Raw genomic sequence first — 20,535 nt, 5'->3', positions numbered from 1 at the left:
TGCTGGTTTCCTGAAAGGATGGGTTTCACATGTCAATGTGAAGCCTGACTGAAAAATTTTAATATAACTCCTCTCGACTTTGCAAATGTACAGTCACAGCCTGAAGGATAAAAAGCCCACTTTACCACCCCAACCTTCAAATTACTGCAAGAAAATATCATCAGAAAAAAAGAATGTCTGGAGCAAGATCTTTGGAGCTAAGATTCCCCTGCTAAACCTGGAATTGCTTGATGAAAAGTACTTGAAATTAGCTGAAGGATTTTATAGAATCATAGGAGGTCCTGAGGGCGCACAATAATCATCAAGTCCAACTCCTGTTCCTGCATAGGACAACCCCAAAATTCACACCATGTGTCTGAGGGTACTGTCTAAATGCTTATTGAATATTGTCAGGCTTGGGGCCGTGACTGCCTCCCTGGGGAGCCTGTTCCAGTGCTCTAACACTCTCTGGTGAAGAGACATTTTCCTAATGTCCAACCTAAATCTCCCCTGGCAGATCTTCCTGCCATTCCCTCAGGTCCTATCACTGTTCACCAGAGAGAAGAGATCAGCACCTGCCCTCCTCACTCCCTTGTGAGAAAGCTGTAGACCACAGTGAAGTCTCCTCCAGGATGAAAAGAACAAGTGACATTATCCACTCCTCTGCTTTTTCTCTGCTTTTTAATTTATGAAGACTACTGTGAGTTCCTGATGTGAATGAGTGACTTTAGTTCAGAGTAATTATGTCCTTTCTCTTCCAGATCAATGCAGTTGCTAGCGCTTCGAAACAGAAAGCTGCTTAACCTGCCTGAGTGGCTGCTGCTTGCCTCCAGGAGCACCACAACTGTCTGGATCTGTCAGTTGTATGGCACAATGCTGGGGGCCTAGACTTTCATGGCATGTTCAGGGAGAGCACCTGGTGCACTATGTGTTTTCAGAAAGGTTGTGAGAACTTCAAAACTTTAAATATTTGAGGCCTCTGCCAAATTTGTTTTCAACTGCACAAAGGTTTGCACATCTCTCTGTCTATCCCTTGTTCCGTCCATAATAGTTATGGTGCATTGGAAACCAGCCCATAATACTGACTACAGAAAGGGTAGGATGAGGAAAGGAGCACTAACATGCTCAGCTGTGTCGACAGGATGAAGGTGGTCAAAATTGTTCTCCTCCTTCGTTTTTTCCATGTAGATGAAAGAAATCCTCTCTGTACATCATGGTTTATCATATAGACAGAATCCTCTTCATGGTGAAGAAAGAGATTTGCAGTATTATATTAATTTTTTTCCATGGGTTAAAAAGTGTCCACGCTCCCAGGTTTTGCTTTCATATATTTCTAACCTCAGGGCAGGCTCCTTCAACGGTAGTGCATGATAAAGATATAATGGGAGAACAAGGCATTGCCATTATAATGTATAATGAAAAAGTCCAAAGTGCAGTGATGTTAGCTTTGAACACTGCACATGGTCTTCAGTTATTGCATCCCACATAACTCTGAGAAGAATGTATCATTAATAATTTGTAGTAACACATGGCTTCTAATTTATAGAATCCTTTCTTTCTGTTTAAAACAAATGAAAAAAAACCCTAAATAATTAATCTCCTTGCAGCTCCTGTTGTGTCAGAGGTGTCTATGCTTTTAGCAGGATATTCACTTGTCCTAAGTGCCAAAGCATGTATTTCAGCATTTAGGGAGGACGTTTAACCCAAGACAGTTTACTTTCATCTCTGATAGCCTGATTAAGAGGAAAAGCATGGTCGCTACACAAGAGATCAGATTTTGCATGCTGAATGAGTGCCATAGCAAACAGAACAGGAAGTAACTTACCACATCAATTATCTGTAGCAAAGAAAGCTGCAGCTCTACTACAAGGGGCTGGGAGTCATTCACTACTGGTCGTTCAAGACGATTGTAGTTTTTCAGCAGTTCTCTGTACAAGCGTCTCTGGCTTTCACCCTGTTGAGAGACTAGGGGAGAAGAAATAAGGCATCTGTAATTTGGGCTGGTCACACTGTCTCCATTGTTTGCCTGCTTTGTTGAAATCCCCCTCTTAACAGGTTTGTAATTTGAAAGAAGTTAGCAAAAAATCCCCAAAATTCTGCACATGGGAGTGACAGACATAGTTTTTCTGCATACATGGCTGGTGAGCTCTTAAAAAATTAACTACTATCACTCTAACACATTACTAACAGCTAGAAACTACTGAACAGCCTTTGATGCTCTAAGTAAACATCCCATTCCATTGGTGCCCCTCTTTGCTGATAGTGAATATGTGGCTTCAAAACCACCAAACAGCTTCCTGGAAGGAAGTCACAGTGCTTTTGTTTGCTTGTTCTTATTTCCTAGAGACTGGCTACTGTAAGCCAACATTAGTATTATTTGCACATATTGTGTGTTTACCCAGCATGAGTAACAGGTATCCTTATTTCTTGGCACTCATGTATCAGTCCCTTTTCTGTGCTCAGAAAACAGTAACAAGCCTTCTTCTTACCCTCTTCAGTTTTGTGTGGCAGTCTTTCCAGGCTTTGAGTTACTTCCCTGCCTTTTTTCCTTCTGATGGCAGCACACTTTTTTAATACCTAATGAAGTGTTGTTATGAAGGCTAGAATGTGGACAGGTATGTATAATGATATTGAATTTCTGGTGTTAGATGCTTAATTCAGCTTCCACTGGCAATAGCCTCAACACAGAAGCTGTCACGGAAACACATGAGCATGTTAAAGATCAGCAGAATTTCAGTTTATGCTTAAATTGCAAGGTGTCCCTGTTCCCCATCTTAGGGGTGGGTGTGGAGAGCATCCATCTAACCTGGGTGACCAGGTTTCCTTGCCACAATAACAATGGACAAGGCAGTGTAGCAGTGATGGATTTGGTCACTTCCCATAAGAAGGTGAGCACTTTGCTTGGACACAATACCCAGGAGCTTGAGTCCCCCAAACAGTGTGGGTGTTGGTGCTCTGGCCAGTGGCAGCCTGAGGTCTACCTAAGAGCTGCATCTAACAGAGTGAGGGTAATGAGCTGTAGGTTCTCTGAGGCTAAACCAGTCCTGTCAGCATGAGTGCATATTCCCTGAACTGTAGAAATCCAGTCCCTGGCAGGGAATCTGCACTCTAAATTACTATTACTTTGGACTGAAGCATTTTTTATCCACTGCAGCTCCCAGTCTCTGTGTGTGACTTTTTTTAGCTCTTGAGCAGAGCTCTGCACATTGAGACCAGGACTCCTCTCATGGTTCTGATGAACATCTTTTTGACAATGCAAACAAACCAGAACAACCAGTTCTGCCTTCCTCAGTCTCTTACTGTGCCCAGCAAAGCAGCCATGCCTTTTAAAGCTAATAGCAAATGTAGTTTACAGTTAATAAGTCTGTTAAATTAATGTTTCCTTCAGTTTTCCAATACCAAAGGCAGTGATTTAGGTCCTCTGTTATGGCTTAGTACTTGCTTTCCAGTGCCTCAGCAGACTCTGATGCCCTTGTAAGATCCTTCTGTGGAAAGGAAACCAGTGAGAATCACTACACATTGTTCTATGGAAAGAGGCTCTGTATTTTGAGCAAATTTATTGTCCTTTCATTCACCTGCCTCCCCCTCGCCCCCCATATTCCTGTGCTTTCAGAAAGAAATGACTGCCTGCACTATTGCTCTCATCTTGGGTACTTATGTAATATTTGCCTTTAACGTTCCTTTTAAACTGACTGCCTCAGCTTTTACAAGGTAAAAGTGCCCTTCACCAGCCCCTGGAAGTCAGCTGGGCTGCTAGAGTGTCCTGGTATCGTCGCTGTCGTGGTGCATTAAAATAGCCCCCACCAACGGAGGTCTGACTTGGAAAGATCTGAACATAACCCTCTGCTGTTTGCTTCGGAAGATGTCTTTGTACTGTGTGTTCCAACCATGCTGAAGCCAGGCCCCTTTTCCTGTTTAACTTTGTGAAGTAGTCCAGTACTGCAACTTTGCACCTGGTTTTCCAATGTTTCTTCAACTATGCCCTCTGCAATGTGGCCCAGTTACTTTGTGACCTCTTGTGTCTTGCAGCTGTAGCTGATCAATTCTTAGTCTGCTGAATTGGCATTGGTGAACGTAAGTTTGTGTGCTGCATGGTTTTGCTTACAAAATAACCTAGATGCAGAAGCCGTGGCGACTTTGAGGTGTCCTGGCAAATAGTCAATGCAGCTATTGATACCACAAAGACGTGGCTAGTCTAATCACATTGCCGTCTCACTGCTACAGCTGCTTTGGAGAAGGAACTGAGGCGAGTGACAAGTCAGACTTGTATTTTCATAGACTACTTCTTCTTTAAATTGTGATCTTCAAATACTTAATGTTTCATACTCCAGAGATTTCTGCTTTTTCCCCATAATGCATTGTGACACTACATCCTTGTGTGCTAAATAGAGCGTTTGGAGGGGATGGGGAAGTCTGGATCTCACAGGAGTAGTGGCAGAATAAACTTTACTACTACCAACCTTTCAGTCGCAGAAAATTAACAAAAAAACAGTGTAACTGTTTCATCTTTTAAAGTAGGCTGGAAGTTGGACATCAATATTTAAGGTTGCCAGGTCAGTCTCCCAAAAGCAATGTCAGACTTGCTTGCCTATGTATGTTACAGGCAAAGTACAATTAACTGGAAAAGGTCATGCTTTCCAGATAAACGAGCTTTGAGCAACAAAGAGTTTCTATGTCTTACATCCTCAGACAGTGTCCCTCTTCTTTCTCAATTACCTTTAAAGCAGTACGAAAACATACAATCTCATTAAAATTTGAAAGTATGATGTTTATCTCAAGTTTAGCAAGACTTTTGACACCATCTCTGGAAACATCCTCGTAGACATTTATCTACGCCTCATAGGCTAGATAAGTGAACAGTGAGGTGGCCTGAAAAGTGACTGAACTGTCAAGCCCAGAGAATTGTAATCAGCAGTACAAAGTCCAAGAGCTAGCCAATGGTGGAGTGCTCCAGGGGTGGATAATGGGGCCAATGCTGTTTAACATTGTTATGAATGATGGGACAGAGTGCACCCTCAGCAAGTTTTCAGATGGTACAAAATTGGAAGGAGTGACTGATCCAGCACATGGTTTTGCTGCCATTGAGCGAGACCTCAAAAAATGGAGAAATGGCAGACAGGAACCTCATGAAGTTCAGTGAAAGGATGTTCAAAGTCTTGCACCTGAGGAGGAGTAACCCCAGGCACCAGGATAGATTGGGCCCCACCAGCTAGAAAACAGGTTGGCAGAAGGGTCCTGGGAGTCCTTAAAAATACCAAGTTGAACACACTGTGGCAATGCACACTGCAGCAAAGGCCACCAGCATCCCGAGCTGCATTGGGCAGAGCCTCACCACTAGGTCAAGAGAGGTGATCCTTCTCTCTACCCAGCAGTCGTGAGACACAACTGGAGTGCTGGGTCCAGTTTTGGGCTCCTCAGTACAAAGGAGACATGGACTTACTAGACCAAGGACTAGGTTGTCCCATAAGCTTTAGTCTCTGTACAATCTGAAATTGTTCTCTAACCTGTCTCTGACATTTGCAGGGAATTGGGTGGCACAAGTTAATAACTGCATCCATGTATTTGAACAAAGTGTGGGTTGATTGCTAGAGGAAGAGAGAAAAGTCTGATGAGACTTGCACAGATATCTCTTATACTAACTGTGAGCCTTCATGGTATCAATAAAGGAGTTTGAATTCTGAGACACTGCAATTAAATTAGATCAAGCTGGTACTGGCTGATGTTAGCTGTAAATCAGCAGCTGTACATGCCCAAGGTCAAGCTCAGACTGAAGCCAGTAATGGCAAGGAGAGCTGCCTCAATTGGCCTCTGTGTTTTCTTGTGACCTAAGAGATGCTGATCATTGAATAACTCACATATCTAGTCTGTCTAAAAATAAAATAAGTATGCCAAACGTTTCGGTAGGAAAAAGAAATGAAAGAGAAAAAGAAAGAGATAATCAAACAAACAGATCTATAAATAATATAAAAATAAAAATAAGAAGGAAAGGGAAGGGGAAAAGGAGAAAAAGAAGGGAAAGGGAAAGGGAAAGGGAAAGGGAAAGGGAAAGGGAAAGGGAAAGGGAAAGGGAAAGGGAAAGGGAAAGGGAAAGGGAAAGGGAAAGGGAAAGGGAAAGGGAAAGGGAAAGGGAAAGGGAAAGGGAAAGAGAAAGGGAAAGGGAAAGGGAAAGAAAAAAAACTGACTAAAACTGGCAAAGCCCTTCCTCCTTTTTTCTGTGCTGCATATGGTTTAATTGGTTGCATTGGCTTACTCCTTTACAATTTTACTTGGCCTGTGTAGGAGTTATAGTACCCTAGGCACATAGCTGCAGGCTGGCAATAAACCTATTTCACTTTCTATGTCCAGGTGGGATCCTCTGGGCATGTATTGCCTCTTCCATGCTTGAGTGTGATCCCGTGCTCCTCACTATGCCACTACTCTTTGTTTCTTCTGTGGGTTTGGGTTCAGATCTGAGAAAGTACTTGTTTGGACTGGAGGTTATTCAGTGTTGTCTGGTAGCAATGGCTGTCAAAATTGCAACTAGCTCTGGCCAGACCATCCATATGCTATCCCCAGGAAGGCCTGTTTCCTAGGACCCATGCTGTTATGTCTGGTCTTGGCTGGTCAATCCCCCTGCTCTGCTTTGCATGCAGAGCTCCCTGAGCTACAAGGCAGGAGTCCAGCCCTTCTCAGTTCTCCACATTTGCCTCTAAAGTAGTAATCTCCTTGACTGAGCATCCCTGGTATGTGCCACATAATGGTTTGCTGTGAACAGTAAAGAATAAATAAAAAAATATTAACAAGAGGGTAGGTAGAAGGGCATGGATTTCCACAAGGTTTTCAGACACAGTACCTGTATTTATTGACCAATCCACCTTTGGTTCCTAGCATTCACTGGTTTTATTTTCATAATCTTTGAACTTTTTTGGGGCCAGCTGCTAGCTGAATGTTTTCTAACTGCTACTCATTTATTTTGGCAGAGACCTGAGCCTTACACGCAAGTTATTACTTTATTCATACAAGATTATGGGTGTTATTGGCACCTAAAGGATCAATGGTTTTCAGACCAAATATTGTATTCTTCCCACATCACTTTATATTCATACATATGCATGCTAACATGTCTGTGAACTACAAAACATGCACTTTTTTCTTTCCCTTCTCAAAAACAGTTTCTAGAATTGTTTGCATATACAAGTGCTTTGTAGAGCACAGTAAGCTAAAATCAGCATGTTCCTGGTCCATCACATTGTTGCTTTTAAATATGTTATCCTCTGCTACTTCACAAAATGTCCTAAATTGTAGCAATATTGTGGTATTTTTTTACTCTCCTTGTACCTTCTGCAGGTATTTCACCCCATCTATGTCATTTTTATATATATATATATATAGATAGATATATAGATATATAGTTACTTTGCCATGTTCTTTCTGTTTTGGCTGATTTGTTTGTTAGTTTATTTGTTTGTTTGTTTTCTGTCTCCTAAAAGAAACTGAGTGGATTTCTGGCCTTTTAAAAAAAAAAAAAAAACACAGTGTAAGTATACTGAGATGTATTGTTACATCTTCTTGTGTAATGACTGTATACAGTCTTATTATAATCGGAACATTTACAGAGAAAAAAAATTGTAATGAAAAACTCTAAGTGTCAGAGCTAAACCCTCGAACTTCCAAGTATTTTCCTAACAACCTGCAGAATTTTCTGCCATAGCTCCTCTTCTATTATTATTACTTTCTTTTTACTTCATCACTGTACTCTTACAGGGATTTTCAGCTATTTCTTTAGGAGTACAAATAAAATCATCACAGGAAGACTCAACAAACACACACACTATATGCAATTATGAATTATGGGTGAAGTAACAGGAGTAATATCAAAATAAAAGCAACTATTTTCAGAGGTAACTTCATTGGCATAAAGAATTGGAATGACAGCAGCACTTTAAAAATGTGACATGTTCTAACGCCCACCTTATTTTGCATATTTTGCAGATTTCTGAGAATGTAAAGCACGTCACTGCCATATGTCACTTAATCCCCAGAAACACAGACGTGTCCCATCTGCTTTTATTCTTATGTGCAGTGTTGTTGCCTTTATCTGTGGCTGAAAATGCATTCTTTCTTTCAACGTCCTTTGATTTTAAATGCTTGCCATCACATCTTCAGGGAAGAGTACTCACACACTGAAATCACATTAGCTGCCTCAACCCTGTGTGTGCATGTTTGTCTTTGCATGTTGTGTATTTGAATACCTCTCTCATTTAAAACCTCTTTTTAATCTACTTCCCTTGTGGGTAATCTTTGGCTCTAATCTTTGGCTTTCGCTATGCAGATTGTTTCTGCATCTTACACGCAAAACTCATTAGATACCCGGAGGAATGTGGGAAATGCTCTGTTTTCCTAGGCAAAAAGGACCTAATCTTCCTAATATTGGTCATTTCTGTTCTTTCATAGCAGATAAAGAGCTCCCAGCAGAGATGGGTATTAAAGGGTATACTAGGAAAGGTTCAATCTCAGAGACTTCAGGCATAGGACAACATGCTAAAAAGAGAATATATAGGCCATTACATAATGAAAGGGTGAGTTTATATTTTTGGTCCTCCTGGCTTGGTGCAGATGTTTTAAAGGCTGAGAGAAGTGTGTAAGGTGAGCAGACACACATTAAGATATTAACAGTGGGATACTTCTCAAATCTGTGATAGTTATCTAAACTGCCTCATTGCTCCAGGTCAGAAACAACTGGCTACAGGCAGAAGTGGAAAAACCCCTGTGTTTTTAGTGTAATGCTAGTTTACAGTAGTTCCATGCAATATAACTATGTGGAGGGACCACAGGAGGAGGGAGTTGGAGAAGTGGTGAAGAAGGAAACTCCACTTGCTAGAGATATTACAGAGAGCTGTGGCCATCTGAAGGTGACTCTAGCTAGCCATCTGTGATTTGTGGGGAGGAGCAGTAATGGAAGCCAATGGAAAGAAACTAAATCGTATGATAAATGTGAAATACTGGTGATACAGAATCATAGAATAATAAAATCACTTAGTTTGGAGAAGACTCCCAAGATCATAAAGTCAAACTGTTAACCTCACACCAGCACTCAACCATCTCCCTAAGAACCTCACCTATGTGTCTTTTAAACATGTCCAGGGATGGTGACTCAAGCACCTCCCTGGGCAGCTTGTTCCAGTGCTTGATAACTCTTTCTGTGAAGAAAGTTTTCCTCACATCCAATCTAAACCTCCCCTTTGGCAACTTGAGGCCATTTCCTTTCATCCTATCACTTGCTACTTGGGAGAAGAGACCAACACCCTCCATGCTACAACCACCTTCAGGCTCTCGTAGCAACCAATAAGTCTCCTTTTCTTCCAGACTAAACAACCCCAGTTCCCTCAGCCTCTCCTCATAAGACTTGTGCTCCAGACCCTTCACCAGCTTCCTTGGTGTTGTCCGAACTCACTCCAGCACCTCAATGTCTTTCTTATAGTGAGGGGCCCAACATTGAACACAATATTCAAGATGGGGCCTCACCAGTGCCAAGTACAAGGGAACAATCACTTTCCTAGTCCTGCTGGTTACACTATTTCTGATACAGGCCATGATGCCGTTGGTCTTCTTAGCCACTTGGGCACACTGTTGGCTCCTATTTAGCTGGCTGTTGATGACCACTCCCAGGTCCTTTTCCTCCAGGCAGCTAAGGTCATCAGTGTACTGAAGTGGGTTTCTGGACTCCCTGCTCCCACTGGCTTGCAGAGCAGCTTGTCACATCCATTCACCCCTACATGTTTCAGCACTCAGAACAGTAAACCAAGGGTAAGTCCTTCTTAATAAAGCACTATGAACTTCACCAACCAAGTGCTGTCACTGAAGTAGCCGTGGCAATCTGCACAGCATTCACAGACATGTCTGAAAAGGATCACAGGGAATCTGCACCTCCCTATCCAAAGTCCACTCAACACCATACCAAGCACATATGGAGAGCTCAGATCTGGGAAAGCCATATGTGAACAGACAGCTATAATAATGTTTTCAGTGGAAGCAGATACACAGGTCTGGTTAGGGCTGAGAAGCTGATAGGTAGGAAGAGGGTTTTTTTTCCTAAACCCAGTGCAGATAACAGCAGTGACAGAGGCTGCAATGAAATCTTCAATTTACTGTGCAACACAATTCTTCAGGCTCCTCTTCCCACTCTGAAAATCTTACAATATAATTAGAAAGAAGCCCACACCAGGGTCAGCAGGATCCTGGAAGAGAAGGAAGATAAGTTAACTTCCCAAGAAGAGGTAAGTCATTTTGTCCCCAAGACATGAAGAGAGCAAAGACAAAAAAACCAAACTTAGTTCTCCCAAGCACTATTCCTTAGCCACAGACATGTCTTTACTAGGCAGAGAAGGCTTGTTCCTTTTTCATAGTTAAGAGGTGAGGGATTTTGTTTCAAAACCATTGCCTCAGTGTGTTGTTACTTAAGCAGCAGTGTGATATTAACTTCTCTGGGCAATGCAGAGGACAGGTTGGAGTGGAAATGTTACAGAGAGTAATATTGTGGAAATGAACAACCCAGTGTGCCCGAAGATGTTGCAGTGATTCTTTCCCCTTCTCCTTCTACAGTGCTGGTCAGTGGCAATGGTTATGTACCCAGGAATGGCTAGTTTCCTGCCTTGCCAGCCTGCCAGCCAGTACTTTCATAGCAATGTTAAGCAGCAAAGGTCCTGAGGATGCAATAGGCAAGGGCAGTGATGGTTCCTCCTGCCTTTTTCCCACATTACTCAAGTCTCAGCTGTTGCCTTTGAGCAAAGTGAGAGCTGCACTCGTTGCAAAGCACAAACGTCCAAAATGAACATGGATCTGGGAATGCAGAGAAAGTTGCAAACTTCTCTGTCCCATATCAGAAAATCAAATCATGGTGTGAAACATGAAACATGGTGTCAGAGTCCTGTGAAAGGGATGTGGGCTAACTTGATGGAAATTTTGGCTGGATTTTGAATGGCTGCTTATTTGTCCTCCTATTCAGGGCTTAGTACCTTAACTGGGAAATATCAGGATACATTTTCCCAAATCTGAAACAGTTTCCTATTTGGGAAGCAAAACTTACATAAAACCTTTGCAGATGAGACTCAAGCTCTGTTTTGAGAAGCACTGCTTAGCTTTCACTAGGCCAGGCAAAACTTACTGCCTGTCTATGCAAAAGATGCTGTGTTGCTACCTGGGTGGTGATAATTTGGAGGCTTTGGAAGCTGAAGTGTCTGCTATCATGGGATTTTTTCCAAGGGAAAGACCTCTGAGGTGGTCCAGGCATTCAAAGTTAGGATTTGTTAAAAGAGGCATTAAATTTCTCAGCACAGAGTCTGAATTTATTCCTCAATGAAGACAAAAGCTGCTTCTAATACTGTCTTGATGAGGTAAATGACCGTCTCTGAGCAAATTAGACTCATGACCAATCAAAGAAGGTCTGTGGAGATCTGACTTAGGATGCCTGAAATGGTAAGAAGTGCTTTGTTTTGGCTGATTGAGCCCCGATTTGCTTATGTGCATATGAAGTGGCTGAGTATGATCTGTATCATGAAGGTTACAGCTGTTTTTTTTCCTAGACTCTGAATGCCACAAGGTCTCAGTGACAGCTGAGCCTTGGTTAGCCTTGATCTGTCTATTTCCAGAATGCTACATGCTATTGTCTTTTCCTCTGTTACAGGCCTCAAGTCCTGGTTTTGTTGGGATCAGTGGGAATATGAAGTATATGTCTCTCCTTGCTGCACTCTGCCAGCCTAACCTGCATTGGCTGAGTCACTGATCCTAAGAGTAGAGATAAACTACAGTGAAAATGAGATACTTTCAGACAATTATGATCTGGGGAGCCTGATTTTGTCCTAGCATTACTCTTTTGAACGAAAGCTTTTGCAGCTTCCATCTAATGCTCCTGAATTATGTCAGTGCAAACAAAACAAAACAAAATTGGTGCGCCACATGTCCAGGTGGTGTATGACTGTCATCTTGTGATACAATGGCAATGCCTGCAGATGTGGGATGCTTGGTCTCTGAGAGAGACCAGAACTAACCTGAAGAGCAGAAAGTGACCCTGTGCTGTCTGGCCTGACCTCTTGTATTCCCCAGCATACAGACTTCCTGAGTCTGCTAAGAGCATTTTGACCCAAAGAAGAAATGATTTGTCCACTTGGGAAGAGGCCTCCTCTGGAGAAGCATGTCTCCTTTTCTTACCCACAGACCTATTCCCATTTGAACTATTCTTTCTTTATTGTCCTGCTCTCCTGTTGTTATTGCCAGGTAATGTTTAAGTAGACCCAACAATAGCAAGGAGATACCAGTGGGCTGAGGTAACAATGCAACAAATTTGGATTATGAAGTAAATGAAAACTGGGGACCCTGATATCTCTGGCAACTACATTATAAGGCTTAGACCTTGAATGAAACACTGCTGCAGAGGGTATGCTGCAGGATAGCTGTTTGGCTATATTAGAAAGGCAAGTCTTTTGCTTAGAGCTCTTGAAGCTGTCCAGTTGTCTTTTATGAATTGTGTGTAAAGCGTGAACAAGAATGGGTACAATTCAAAGTTGTTGTCCATTTGCTGCTTGAAACACTGACAACTGCAAACTATCTAACAACTATTTATTAAATTTTTTATCTCTTCTTCCTATTGTTACAACTGCTTAAGCTAGATTTCAGTTTGCTGATGACTTTTGTAAAATGACACAATATTCATGGGGATGTAGTCCATTATTTGTCATGACCTGCTCTGACCCTTTCATACTCAAGATGAGGAAGTTCTTGAAAAACAACACAAGATGGCTAGGAACTGTGTAAGGTATTTTCTGCATTATTTTATGAGCTCCTACTTTTGTGTGTGTGTTTTTCGTTGGTTTGGTGGGGTTTTTTGTTTGTTTGGTTGGTTTGGTTTGGTTGGTTTGTTTGTTTGTTTTCCAAACCTACTGACTCAGAGGTGATGAATACACTAAACAGCAGTAGCCTCTACAGCTAGCCTATATTCAACATCAGTGAGACTCAACTGCATGACACACAGTCAGCACTGTGCCTAATAAAGCCTCCCTAGGGCAGCACAAGACATACACTGACCCTGTGGAGTGAGTTGAGTGGAGACCACTCGGACGATGGGCCGTTGGAGCACAAAATGTCCAATGAGAGGTGAAGAGACATGCCTTTGATCAACTTGTGTATGAGAATGCAAGGAGAAGCTCTTTTGACTGCCTTCAGCTGTCATGAAGTACGGCTATATGATGAAGGAGCCAGACTCTTCTGGGAGGTGCACAGGGACAGCACTAATCAGATACGAGTTGCACCATGGGGCATTGCCATGGTATCATAGAAGGCTTTTTCTCTCTGAAGGGTACCCACATAGGAGAGATCACCATTCTTGTAGATCTTCCCAGCTTGAGTACCCAGGAAGTAACCTAATAGAACTGTCACTGCTTTGAGAAGAAGAGTTAGTCTGGGCAACCTCTGGAGGTCCTTTCCAGTCAAATTATTCTACCAGCCTATGAGTTTGTATCCATCAGATCTTCTCTCACCTCAGCTTCCACAGACATGTATTTTCCAATCTGCAACCTGATTTTCTCTCTTGGAATGGTGGAGATCTAACTGACCAAAGATTCTTTTCCACGTAGCCACAGCTGAGCTTCATAGCTACAGCTGAGCTTCAGGGAACACAGCATGCAGTCTTGTCAGCCCAGTCTGCAAACTGGCTTTAGGTTGTTTGAGTTCTCAATGCAAAATGACATCTCCTCAAGCCTATACTTTCCCTCTAAGTCCTGGTTTTTGTCCAAATCTATGTTGCATTAAAAACAGAAATGAGTGTGGCTTTCTCTGCAACATTCTGGAAGTTATCCATTTCTGGAAGGTGATAAGAATTGCAGACATCCATGCCAGTGTGCTGCTAACCACAACTTCTTTAACTGAGAAAAGCCAATAGAAAGCAAGGCAGGACAGAGTTACCTGCATCTCATTGTTGACACTCCTAAGTACTCATGCTGCCTAGAAGTTTTAGCCAATATGGAAGAAAAGACCTGCTGTACAAGCAAAGGTTGTCCTTATATATTTTCTATTTTAAACTTGCATCAGCTACATTGTTACCTTTGAGGCTGTGTATCACACAGTGGGGTGACACAACTCAGAGCACCAACGTAGACAATGTGGAGAACCGAGGTGAATGTGACCTTCAGACCTCAAATTAAGAGTATGAAAGATACTAAGTGATCTTACATTAACATATAGTTCTATTCTAGTAACGTTTATGAGATCTAAAGGTGGAGCTCAATCACCAACCACATAAATTACCAATGGCATTACATTGTACTCCCCACATCAATATGTCTCCTTGAAGTAAACCAGTTTGATTAACACAGCTCACTGCATTTCCATCAGTCCTACCCAGCTGGAGCCTGAATTTAGACTCCATATATGGGTATTTATAGGCAGATTTTTGCCTATTTGCCTATTCAGAAGTCTAGTTCAGAGTATACCCTGGGAAACAATGCTTAAAAACAAGGGGGCCCAGGAGGGTTGGACATGCTTCAAGCAGGAGGTTTTGAGTGCACAGGAACAAGCTATACCAGTGTGCCAAAAGGCTAGCCGGCAGGGAAGACAACCAGCTTGGCTAAACAGGGAGATTCTGAAGGAAATCAGAAATAAAAGGAGAGTTTACCAACTACGGAAAAAAAAGGGCTGGCTACTTATGAAGAATTTATGAAAATAGCTAGATTGTGCAGAAAAAAAATCAGGGAAACAAAAGTGCAATTTGAAGTTAATTTGGCCAATTCTGTTATGGATAATAAAAAGTCCTTCTTTAAATATGTTAATAACAAAAGGAGGGGCAAGGAAAACCTCCATTCTCTGTTGGACTTTGAGGGAAATATAGTTAACAAAGATGAGGAGAAAGCTGAGGTGCTTAATACCTACTTTGCCTCAGTTTTTACCAGCAAGACAGGTGGCCCTCGGGACAACTGGCCTCTGGAGGTGGTTGACAGAGATAGGTAGCCAAATAGTCCCCTTGTATTCCAGGAGGAAATAGTTGGTGATTTACTGAGCCATCTGGATCCTCACAAGTCTATGGGACCAGATGGGATCCATCCTAGGGTGATGAGAGAGCTAGCAGAAGAGCTCACCAAGCCGCTCTCCATCATCTTCCAACAGTCCTGGCTCACTGGGGAGGTCCCATATGATTGGAAATTGGCGAATGTTACCCCAATCCACAAAAAGGGCTGCAAAGCTGACCCTGGCAACTACAGGCCTGTCAGCCTGACCTTGGTGTCTGACAGGGTTATGGAGCAGATCATCTTGAATGCAATCACACAGCACCTTCAGGATGGACAAGGGATCAGACCCAGCCAGCATGGGTTTAGGAGAGGCAGGTCCTGTCTGACCAACCTGATCTCCTTTTATGATCAGGTGACCCACCTGGTGGATGAGGGGAAAGCTGTAGACATGGTCTATCTAGACTTCATCAAAGCCTTTGACACTGTCTCCCATAATATACTCCTGCAAAAGCTGTTAGCCCATGGCTTGGACAAGTGCACTCTCTGCTGGGTTAAGAACTGGCTGGAGGGCCGGGCCCAGAGAGTGCTGGTGAATGGGACTGCATCTAGCTGGCAGCCAGTCACTAGTGGTGTCCCCCAGGGGTCAGTGTTGGGTCCAGTCCTGTTTAACATCTTTATTGATGATTTAGATGAGAGGATTAAGACCATCATCAGGAAATTTGCTGATGACACCAAGCTGGGAGTGAGTGTCAACCTGCTGGAAGGCAGGAGGGCTCTGCAGGGGGATCTGGATAGACTGGAAAAATGGTCTGATTCCAATGGGATGAAGTTCAACAAGGCCAAGTGCTGGGTCCTGCACTTTGGCCACAAGAACCCCCTGCAGCGCTACAGGCTGGGCACAGAGCGGCTGGAGGGCAGTCAGGCAGAAAGGGACCTGGGGGTACTAGTTGACAGGAAGCTCAACATGAGCCAACAGTGTGCCCAGGTGGCCAAGAAGGCCAAAAATAGCGTGGTCAGCAGAACAAGGGAAGTGATCCTTCCCCTGTACTCTGCATTGGTGAGACCACACCTGGAGTATTGTGTTCAGTTCTAGGCCCCTCAGTTCAGGAAAGATATTGAAGTGCTGGAGTGGGTCCAGAGAAGAGCAACAAGACTGGTGAAGGGACTTGAGCACAAGACCTATGGGGAGAGGCTGAGGGAGCTGGGGTTGTTTAGTCTAGAGAAGAGGAGGCTTAGAGGTGACCTCATCACTCTCTATAACTACCTGAAGGGAAGTTATAGCCAGGTGGGGACTGGTCTCTTCTCCCAGGCAGTTAGCAATAGGACAAGGGGGCATGGGCTTAAACTCTGCCAGGGGAACTTTAGGCTGGATATTAGAAAGAAGTTCTTTACAGAGAGAGTGATCAGGCATTGGAATGGCCTGCCCAGGGAGGCGGTGGACTCACCCTCCCTGGAGGTTTTTAAACTGAGATTGGACATGGCACTTAGTGCCATGATCTAGTAAATGGACTGAAGTTGGACCAAGAGTTGGACTTGATGATCTCTGAGGTCTTTTCCAACCCAGTCGATTCTGTGATTCCGTGATTCTGTGATTCTGTGATTTCAGTACCAGCCTTGATTCTTCCTGCTACACAGACCTCTAAACTTGTGTCACCTCAGTTTAACTAGCTCACATGAGTGAAACTGTGGCTTGTCAGCAGAATCCGGCCTTTCGAGACTGTCTTGCCAATGATACTGCTGTGGGAACAGTACCTGCTTGCATGGAAGTGAATCAACAACAGTATCTTTGCTCCTAGAGATCACCAGTTGTCTTCTGATGTGATCACTAAGATTCATCTAAAAGCAAAGTTATGAGAAAGCATGAAATGAGTGTAGCACAGGAATTCAACTCTGTATTGTGAGTGAGCCAAAGAAAAGCTACTTCGTACAGGCTGGGTACACCAAGACAGGCAGAGTTACTGAATAATTTACTTCTTTTAGCTGTTTAGCTCACTTGCAGCATCCCCTGCCAATAAGATTTGTCCCATACTGCAAAGCACTTACATTCCCACCAGACTGCAGATGAAGGGCTCTGTCCTGAGCTTGCCTATGCCTTTGTTAGGCTTTTCAAAGCCACATGGCCAGACTATGACCCTGATATCTGGCTGCACAGAGCACAGAAATTAAGAGGACTGACTCTGCTCTGTGTGGCATGTGTGGCACTTCAGTGACCTCGTTTAAAAAAAAGGACACAAAAGCACAGCAATAGGAATGCATGGGTCGACTGAAAACTATCAAAATGCATGTTTAACTTTGCTGGCTGTTCAAAGTCAGAATGTGCCTATGTACTGAGCTGAAAGTAACCCTCCTCAGAGAGGCTAGGTGCCTATGTGGTCGCTAGGACATGTTTCTCAGGAGGATAATTCCCTTGCAGGGCGATCTGCCCTCCAGTTCCCATACTGTGCCATGCTCAGAGAAAGGAGCAGGAGTGGGTCTGATCCCTCCCTTCTTAGCTCTCCCTGCAGCAAGATGCTTCACCTAAGGTTCTTATGTAGCTGCTGGGACTCACAGGGTCCTTCCATACTCTGGATGCTCCTTCATGAATTGCACCTGGCCTGGAAGGGTTTTTTTGGCTTTGAGAGATTTCGTCTGGGATCCATGGAGGCTGAGAACCAGGCCCCATAACCCAGGAAAGCATCACTAGCTCCAGGCATTTTGGGAAGGAGGGCTGTAATTACCTCACATGCCTGACATGCCTATCAGGGCTCCTAGCAGTAATGCAGGCAGAGTCAAGTTGAAGCAAAAAGTTGTGGAAAGGACCAGAAAAAATTACTGACTTCTTAATGGTTTTTGGTTTTTTGTTGTTAGGGGTTTTTTTGTTTCTTTGTTTGTTTGTATGTTTGTTTGTTTTTGTTTATATATTTGTTTGGTTTTTACCTAGTTGTTGTCACAACTTTCCTGTCAAGCAGCCCCACAGGAGTTTTCAGTAGTTGAGAAATTTTTATACATTCTGTTGAAATAACTCAGCACTATGTAAGAGTGACGTTCATGATGATGGACTTGCTGTGACTTCCATGTGGGTGCACTGAGGAATCCTGAGGCAGTTTATTTGGAGCTTACTGTTAGAAGACTCTGCTAATGATAACATGCTAAGATTACTTTGAGATTTTTCCCTTCTGCAGCAACTGTACAATATGGTGGTTTGTTTTTCCCTTCCCTTCCCTTCCCTTCCCTTCCCTTCCCTTCCCTTCCCTTCCCTTCCCTTCCCTTCCCTTCCCTTCCCTTCCCTTCCCTTCCCTTCCCTTCCCTTCCCTTCCCTTCCCTTCCCTTCCCTTCCCTTCCCTTCCCTTCCCTTCCCTTCCCTTCCCTTCCCTTCCCTTCCCTTCCCTTCCCTTCCCTTCAAATAAACACAAAGCAGAGGTCAAACACAGACCACCTTAATCAGAGGTTCATCTTATTCTCCATCAGCAATTGTCTGTAAAACTGCATAATTCTAAACTGATGGTAAAAGCACCTAACAAAAAATCCTCTGAACTATTTATAGAAGCAGTTTGTGTGTTCGTGTGCTGCTCAGAGAAACTAAGCATCTCCCCTGAAGAATTAGTGATTACTCAGTATTTAAAAGGCAGTATTTACAGGGTACACAACTACTCATGATGGGACTTCACACAAAGTGAGTTATATAATAATGAGCTGCCACCACCTGCCTGTTAGTTCAGCTCCTGAAGTAGCACAGAAATGTCTTACAAACAAAGATAGAAAGCTTCTTAATTTAGCAAGGTGGGTAAATATTTTTCTGCAATACCACTGCTACATTAGGCAGCTGAAATGCAGAGCTGTAATACTGAAATGTATGGATGTTTTGCAGACTCAGATAAAATAATGAGGAATTCTCTCCGTGGCAACAATAGTCCAGTGCAACAACACATACATAAGTTTCCTATGCCCCTGCACTTCTGAAACAGAGGGGTCACTTTCTCTTCTTTAAAAAGACAATCATCCTTTCTCTATGCATAAATCATGAGTAACATGACATGGTCCCTCACACCTGGAATATGCTGCGTTTTTAATATCTAGTTGCAGTTTAGTTTCAATTATTAGGGAGCAATAAAAGCCCATTTTGTGTAGAATCCTGAACACCTTTCTGGACTGTGGCCATTTCAACCTCCCTTCTCATTTAAAAGTTCTTTATTTTCAGTCTTGCAATCCTCCATGTTTCGGAACAATCACACAGTTCCTACTTTTGTTTGTAACATGCTGAAACTTCAGAAGACAATTTGGTCACAGGTGACACCTTAGACTACAGAAGCCCATTATTATTGATATTAGATGTTTCCAACTTACACCTGTCACTATCTGGAAGGATTTTTGTTATGCATACTGAAAGTTGGAAGCAAAAAAAACAAATCAAGAAAGAGTAAATATAGGTATTTATGCAAATATGAATTTTCCCAAATTCCCATTAAAAATGTTAAGAATTTTTTTCTGGTCATTTTTCTTTGTAGAACACCATTTCACTAACACACCTACAGGACTCTCACAGTGATCCTGTCCAGCTTGGAGTTATAATTTGCCATTCCCCCCAAAAACACAGATAGGTTAAATTTTTAAAGGAGAGCAAGAACACCTCCCTTTTGAAACACAATCATTTCAATTCATTTCTGAAAGTGGGAAAGACTCACTTTTCATTAAAACAAAACAAAACACACCATATCCTTTGTTTAAAAAAAAAAAAAAAAAAAAAAAAAGTGCCCAGCACTCTAAGATCCACAAACTTACTCTACTAAAAGCAGATACAAGTCCTCCCGAAAATAGAATTGGGGTAGGATGTGACAGGCGTTTAGAAAAAAAAAAAAAAAAAGCAAACCAAACCACCACCACAAACAAAACAATCTGGATAACAACAGATGAACTTACCTTCAAAGAAAGACAGGAACAAGGGTGCCCAGAGACATAGTCCAGAATAAACAAATCCCAAAGACTTTTCTGTGAGCATTGTCAAAATAGGCTGGCTATCCTTCCTGAGCAGAGGATGAAAGTGGATGAAGTCTTAAAGACAGCCTGCAATGACTGATGGATTTGGCAATTACAGTAACAAAGCATCAAACCAGCTTCCCACCAGGAAAAAGAAGTGCATTTGCTTGTGTGCTTCTCCAGTTCCCAGGAGCCAAATCAGCTCAGTGCTGAGTTAGTAAATCCAAACACAAAGAGGCTGGTTACTTTGCTTGGGGCTCACATTCCCAGGCACTCTGAGCCTTTTCTCGGTCCAAAGCAAATACTAGCAATCCCCACACACAGCTGAGAGTGTACAGCGAGGAGGGGGAGCCTGATGCCTGGGAGATGCTTTTCACATCCCCACAGATTGTACCTAACTCGAGACAGCATGTCTGCAGTGCTTCCATTGCTTGCACTCTGGTGCCTCTAGAGCTGTTTTCCAGGAAAAAAAAGAAAAAAAAAAAAAAAAAAAAACAGGAAAAAAAGAAAAAAGAAAAAAAAAAAGAGTTTGTGTTCCTCTCTGCTCTATCTCAGCTGCCAGTGAAACTTGTAGCAAGCACACCTGTGACATGGTCCTTCTGTCATGTACCTGTGCTTTCTCTCAGCA

General features: G+C 42.8%; 1 protein-coding gene across 1 annotated transcript in view; it reads right to left on the bottom strand.

Moving 5' to 3' along the window:
* LOC309451691 (neuronal acetylcholine receptor subunit alpha-7-like) overlaps positions 1-19,929 on the bottom strand; it is a gene marked incomplete at both ends in the record, with an annotated part of 48,382 nt that extends 28,453 nt beyond the window's left edge. The window contains 2 exons of the mRNA XM_082075642.1: positions 1,805-1,944; positions 19,851-19,929. Of these exons, the coding sequence (XP_081931768.1) occupies positions 1,805-1,944; positions 19,851-19,929 (219 nt within the window). The remainder of the gene's footprint in view (positions 1-1,804; positions 1,945-19,850) is intronic.
* Between the last annotated feature and the right edge of the window lie 606 nt (positions 19,930-20,535).

The sequence above is a fragment of the Streptopelia decaocto genome, assembly GCF_964273445.1.
Source record: "Streptopelia decaocto genome assembly, chromosome: Z".
Classification (NCBI taxonomy): Eukaryota; Metazoa; Chordata; class Aves; order Columbiformes; family Columbidae; genus Streptopelia; species Streptopelia decaocto.
Note: the sequence above shows the minus strand (reverse complement) of the source record. Positions and strands in the feature narration are given on the sequence as shown.